At 36.9% G+C, this 7057-nt stretch overlaps 1 protein-coding gene across 1 annotated transcript; it reads right to left on the bottom strand.

The window, feature by feature from the left end:
- Nucleotides 1-2466: 2466 nt before the first annotated feature.
- LOC130614244 (cysteine-rich venom protein natrin-1-like) lies at nucleotides 2467-6378 on the bottom strand. Its single transcript, XM_057435663.1, has 3 exons — nucleotides 4666-6378; nucleotides 3753-3961; nucleotides 2467-3538 (listed from the first exon to the last, which is right to left on the bottom strand). Exons 1-3 carry the CDS (start codon nucleotides 5058-5060, stop codon nucleotides 3003-3005), a joined length of 1140 nt encoding a protein of 379 aa, XP_057291646.1. The 5' UTR covers nucleotides 5061-6378; the 3' UTR covers nucleotides 2467-3002.
- Nucleotides 6379-7057: the final 679 nt, after the last annotated feature.

Below are 7057 nucleotides of genomic sequence, written 5' to 3'. Positions count from 1 at the left end.
TACGCATGCCAGGGTTACAAGTGGTAGGGAGAGACCAATGGCGGTAAGGAAGGTCATAAATAACATACTTTTCAGGCTATATTGACAGTTAATGCACATCTTTATTAGTGGTATTATCTTGCAACATTTGCTGTAAGACAACGTTTTTCAAGTCAACCCCCAATGCTTTTTGAGACCTGCCTTTTCATCCTGTGAAAAGCACCAATCGATGACCCTATGCGGATGCCAGGCTATTGGAAGAAGATCCTCCTTAATCCCGCCCTTTTCGGATTTCCTCCGGCGATAGGCAGAGAGTAGTTCAGGCCTGGTGCTCATGCTAATAAACATGTCCTGGGTGATAAACCAGTCCGGCACATACCTGAGCAGCCCGATATTTTTTTCAACGGCCCCGTTGCACATATTCCACGTTTTGAATATACATGAGTGCAGGGATCCTCCTCAACAACCCCATTACACATGTCTTACATCTTGAGCTGGCTCGGTACATACTCGATTAGCCATGAATTACTTTCAACAACTTTGTTCCACATGTCCTGCGTCTTGAACTTTGACGGCACGTGCCAGAACATAAATGAATTCTTTTCAACACCCCTGTTGCACATGTCTTGCGTTTTGAACATGTTGGGGATATATTCAAGCTTATGAGGCATCTCCTCAACGGCCTCGATCCAATTTTCATGGTTTGCGATATCATCCTCCAATAATCTAATAAATTTGGCCCTACATAGCTTATTTAGCTTACGTAGCTTATAATACTCTATTAAGCCACGACTTTTTGCAATTTCACGTAATTGTTTGACTGTTTTTGATTCCATTCTCTCTCTTTATTATATAGAATTTTTTGTTTGTCGGAGGATTTCATTATGCTCAATTAACACAGTTATTTCCTTTAAGGGAAATTCCCTTATGTGCGTGTTGATTTTTAGGGAATTGCGTCGGAAAATATTGGACCTCTTATTCTACATTGTTGTGACGTCATCTGTAGTGAATATTAGGTCTTATGTAGATTATTATGGAATTGTATCGGATGGTGCTGGATTAATAGGGACTGTGCTGTGACGTCATTGTTGTACGCGCACGCGGCTGTCCCAGAAGTAACATTTCCCTATCTCTATTGTTGGCCACTCCGTAATAACGGCTCAGGGGCCACAAGACCCTGGGGACGAGGTTGGTGAGAGTTAAACCTATTTTCCTGCTCTAATCAGATAAATCTTTAATGCACAATCAGTTTAGCACGTGTTGAATTGAACAAGCTACTGTGCAGTATGTATATGTCATTTTCTCGTCCCCAGTGCGCTTTACTCTTTTTCCATATCACCGTGTCATTGAAAACAAAGAAAACCCTGATATATATCACAACCAAATATCGGCGAATGTTTACAAAAAGGGAATTCTTGGATGTTGTTTGATGTTGTTTTTAAACAGGCCCTAGCGAAGGGTGCCCTAGTGCATTTAAAGCTTCCATTTGAGTTACAGAAGCCGTGCAAGCACAACAGCCGCTTAATTAGACAACCGCCTAAGATATCAACCTATTCTTATGCTGAACGTTAAGCGGAAAGGATCAATTCACACTTTTATAGTTTCTGGCATAACTTTTGCAATTTTGTTAGTTATAATTTTTTAAATTTCTCGCTGAGAAATGTTTGAAACAATGTCCCCCGGAGGGTGAAAATTTTTTACCCTATAGTCATAATAAGCTATGCAACCACTTCTTTTTTGCAGAAAAATAAAAACCATATGTAAAAAGTAAAGATTTTTATGAAAATATTAAAAACTGATTAGTAGTTCCTGCAGCCATTGAAGCCACTGGATTAATTGTATTTTCTTTGCCGAAGTAACAATAGGTTTCATCATATGACTTGTAAATGTTTTTGATAGAAGATGTTACAGAATGCTGTACTGCTATAAGTGCTCCACTGGATTTGTGACATATTACATACTAAGTGCCCTTCGTGTGACACAGTTTACTTCAGGTCAGGCTTCAGGTCTTCCAGCTACAACAACAATGCCTTATCTTGCAAGAACTTCATAGTAATTATCATTTCTTACTATAGTTTCCAACGTTTTTCCCATAAAAGAAACCTGAAAATCAGCAGGAATTTATTTATAGGTTTCTGTTTGCTGTGAAAGCATATTCAATTAGCTAGGTATGTAAGATATTGTATATACCTTACATACCTAGCTAACCTATCTAGCTATATGCTCAAATCTTAACTGTTATGGGAAGATAGTAAAAGAAAATACTCAAAATTCCAAATAGCTAGCTCCCTTTTATTAAAAAGTTAGCTACATAAACATAATGTATATAGCTACTTAAACTTTGAACTACTATATAAAAACAAATGTGCATCTGGAGTGCTGCTATGGTACTAGCTAGGTGGCTCAAAATCTCAAAATAAATATTATCAAGATTTGACCATCCACCTCCATCAGACATCAGAAAAATCTTGTGAATTCAATTAAGAAAAATTGCTCAAAACTTTTTCTTCTTTTTCTTGTACTACTCATGTTTTAAGTCATGATTTCTTAGCTCCCAACCGAAAATTTCAGTTGTGTCGCTTTCACAACTTTCAGTGCTAGCCAATATCATGGACAACGTCGCGTACGATTACCCTGTGTACTTTTAAAAAAAATGTGATTCTGTCTTGTGATCAGATTTTTGCTGTTGTTTTCACCATATCTTGGCCCTTAAGTGCCACTTCCCGTAGATAAAGGAAAAAAATTGTCTTTAAAGTCTTTAAAGATGAATTTTTTATTACAAATTTTAAGTTTTATAAGAAATGTACAAAAAGGGCGTTTCATCATAGAGATATAATGTGTTGAACAAAAAATTATCGCATTGTGTCTCTTACTCTTTGTTATATCACTGGTTTAATCAAAACATTGCGGAGAGAATATAAAAAAATAATCATAATATTTTATCTAGTTTTCAATTTATATGCTAGACCTTAGTTTAAAGTAGAACAGTGTTTAGGACACAAGAAGACTCCAAGTCTGGTGGGTTAACACATATCACACGACTGTCTGCAATTGAGCGACATCCAATGTGAATACTTTCCTGCAAAACAATATCCCAGTGTCTTATACTGAACACAAGAAATATTCGAATCAACACAAAGTCCAGACTGTTGCGATAACGGGCATTCCTGAGTGTTGCAGTCACTCTGTTTAGTGCTATCACCTTCACAGTATTTTCCGCCATATTGAGGAAATGGTTTCGTGCAAAACCTGTACGATAATATAAATCCTCCACCGCAGGTGGCACTACATGTAGTAACTTGATGCCAATTAGTCCAGCCTCCATCTATCGGGTTACCTGGTGTACATCTGCCACAACTTTTATAGCAAGCCTCGTCCATGTAGGCTTTATAGATCGGGTTATCACAATCTCCCTGCCGTACGTAATAACCGCAATCAACTGTGTCCACGCATGGCTTCTCACCATCAGATGAAGGCTCTGGTTCAACGCCAACATTTACAACAGAAGGAGTTTGTGGTTGCTCTGGTAAAAGTTCTTTGGTTGTTGGAATGTGCGTTCCTAAAAGAAACGAAATTTAAAATGGGCTTTTATTTCATTTTTAATCGCTTCTATTTTCTTTCAAGAAAAGTTATGTATTTAGTTGATATTATAAGAAACTTAAGGGTACGAAACGCGGGACGTCATAGTGTCCCGTTTTACGTTGGCCAGTACTTTAGAAATTTACAAAACTATCTATTGCTTAATCTAAACAAAATAAATCACATTTTTTTACCTGGTCTTGGAGCGAAAACCTCGTTAACATATTCATCAAACTCTGCATTTCCAGGAGGCGTGTATCTAGCCACAATAAAGGTCTGACTTGTTTCTTTCTTATAAACAATTCCAACTCCAACTTGAATAGTTTCGTTCCACACCAGTTGCGTGAAGTGTCCGTGTGAATATGTGTCGTTCGGATGCTCAAAGTCGTATCCATGTATTTCCCTACAGGAGACAGAGCAAGAAGCCTATCATTTTCAAACTGATCAAAGTATTTTCGTTGTAAAAAAAGAATAACAGGACACAGAAAACATTATCTAAACTTGTTTTCGCATACGATTGTATATATAAACTGAACAATTTTGTGATACTTAAAAATGTGTGTATGACACCCGAAACATTGTAGATTGCTGTTGGTTATTTCTTTATATTGTTTTGACATAAGTAAAAATGATTTTCTTTATAATCTCACACAGAATGGAACGAAGAAGTCAAGAAAATTTTGTATACAATTGCAACACTGATGCCTCTTAAGGTTTGTGCTTCAAAAAGCTTTGAGTTAAAACAGATATACCATGTATCCGGATTCTATACAGAGGATTTATTACGCCTGTTTTGTAAAGTAATTTGGCGCAGTAAGAAGTCCTGTCTTTTAAAAGTATGGTTGCAATATTGCATTTAACAAAGACGTAAGACAAGTCTTTTCGTATACTTTATGTACAAAAAGCATAATTTCCTAACCCTTGTTTTAACGTGTTATCAAAAAAAATTATCATCACAAAAAATATACCTATTTAATTTTTGTGCGCTCTCTCTTTTTTTAGACTCTACTAACGGAGTGCTTCCTGGTAACGGCAGTGCTTACGATTGATAACGTGACGGAATTATAGTTTAGCAGTTTGTGTGGAAAAACAAGTTAAAATACTTACTTATACCAAGCAGATACAGACTGATGACATCCAGCTGGATCTCCACCACTCAGTAGATACAAGTTCTCACCATAACGGCTACCATTTGCAAAAGTGAAAGAAGAATGCTGGATAGTGCCAACATTAGCTGCTAAGTTAATCGCCCAATCTTCTGCGTCGTATGCTAGCTCTTCGTTCCAAACAAAATTAGCCTCTCCATGGATATCCCGAATAACTTTATGTGCGTACAAGCAATCATATGGATCCCGTATTATCCCAACCTTTTGTTTCTGTGGAGCACTATGCACATCTGAGGTTTGATCCCGTTTCAGCGCTTCATTGGCAGGAACTGTTCGCCATGTTGATGATAAAGTTGTTACAATGCAAAGTGTGAATATTAATACAGATGTGATCATATTCGGCTTTACTCCTTTTCATTTTCGGCATTATAAGAGGTTTACTTGCAAATAGGTTTGCGAAAAAGCAGTTGGATGAAACGAGGCGTGAAAATACTGTAAATAAGTGAAATTCTGTTCGTGTTATTATAACATTGAAAAAATGCTATATTTGTAGGTAGATGTTATTTTTATGGAAAGAAATGTGTGGTATTAATTTTTGCGACATTTCAACTATCTCGTTCTTAAAATAGTCCTAAAGGAAAAAGGTTTGAAAAAGATATATAGGTTTAGATATACGCATTTTTTACTTGTACGTTTCTGGAAGTTCTTTGATCTAAAAGAAAGAAAACAAATACTTTACTCTACCACCATAGACCATGAAGTAACCTAAGAAAAATATCTTGCAGCAAAATTATATCCTATTGCCAAAATAAATTAGAGACTTGAGTCCTGAAAGAAGCAAAGAATCATATATTTACTACAAATCAGCGGATCCCAAAACTTGGCCCTGATAACATACGCTCAATTTTTTTTCAAACAGTGAGATTAGCAAATATCATTAAGGGAGCAGCTACTTAATAGGATCACTTAAAGTACAGTTACACTAAACACCAGCCAAAATGCTAGCTTTAGGGGCTGTTTATACAGGAAATATTTCCTTGGTTAGCAGGGAAATATTTCAGCATGATAAAATTTTTACTTTCTGTTCATACGGTACGACCGAGAAAAACTTTCCTCGGGTGAGAAAATACCATGTGATAAGTTTCTATTGCTTATTGTGATAAGAATCTACTGTTTATTTTTAAAAATTATGTCGAATCGACATAAATTTATCTCGCCTACCGAGGAAACTTCTGTTCACATAGGAAAATGCATTACCCGCTTACCAAGATCTCGATCATGCGCACCCGAGATCTTGGTAAGAAGTGTTTTTTCTCGTATAAACGCAACTAAATTTTGTTAAGAGTTTGTTAACAACCCGGGATCTCGACTTGATATCATGCTGAAACATTTACCCGGTTCCCGAGGAAATATTTCCCATATGAACAGCCCCTTAGAGTCCCACCACGGCTACCAAGTCTTGACGCCATCAAGATAAATTATCATAAAATTATCAAATCTGCTGACATCACAAAATTTACGCATGCGCGAAAAGTCAGTGATCCCCATACAGCAAAAGAGCGCTTATTATACGCTAGTTGAGTAAAGGAAATGTCCCTTTTCAAAACAATGACCGCTGGAAATGATAGAAATGCTTTACTCTCCAAAAAATTTTGGTATAGTCAGAAAGCGTGTAAAAGAAATACAGCGATTTGTTTCGATAATCAATGCGCTGAAGAGCTGAAGATGTTGAAGAAGATTGATCATAAGCTCAGCGACCTACATGAAAAAAACTGTGGAATATATATGAGGAAAATTACAATTTATCGATGCATAAAGGAGACTACTATGAGAACCTCTCGCAAGAGCTTTTTCAGTTTCACCGCAAGTTGGAACGTAAGCGACAGACTTATCTCGAAGAGTGTAAGTTAAAAAAAGACCCATTGCATGACATTAGCTGCCTTAGCGACTTCGACGATCATAACGAGAGAGTCATCGAGTTGTAGAAGGGCGGCAGAGTAGTAAGATTCTGTAGTTAGTATTAACTACAAAAACAAAAACATGAACATCTTAAAGAAAAAAGCGTCAAGCTGACGTATAAAAAGAAGATCGAAGATGTCTAGGGTGGGACTGAAGAATGCTATCTGAAAAGTCAATATTAAGGCTACTTTAACACAGACTATGAGTCTTTATTGCACACCTTAGGTAGAGACAGCACAAGAGGGTAATTTCTTGCTGATCTTGGAGGAACTTAGCAGGAAAGCAAGACGTCTTATTTATGGTGGAGATCTACTGATCGATATTGTTACTGGAGGGGTGCTTGAAGTGTAAAGTTAAACAACGCTCTGGAGGCGCTAATATGTGAGCCTTTGCAAGCGGAAGATCGTAATCTTGTAGCTTATACAATCTACAAA

Source organism: Hydractinia symbiolongicarpus, chromosome 11, assembly GCF_029227915.1.
Source record: "Hydractinia symbiolongicarpus strain clone_291-10 chromosome 11, HSymV2.1, whole genome shotgun sequence".
Taxonomy (NCBI): Eukaryota; Metazoa; Cnidaria; class Hydrozoa; order Anthoathecata; family Hydractiniidae; genus Hydractinia; species Hydractinia symbiolongicarpus.
This window is presented reverse-complemented; position numbering and strand designations above follow the sequence as displayed.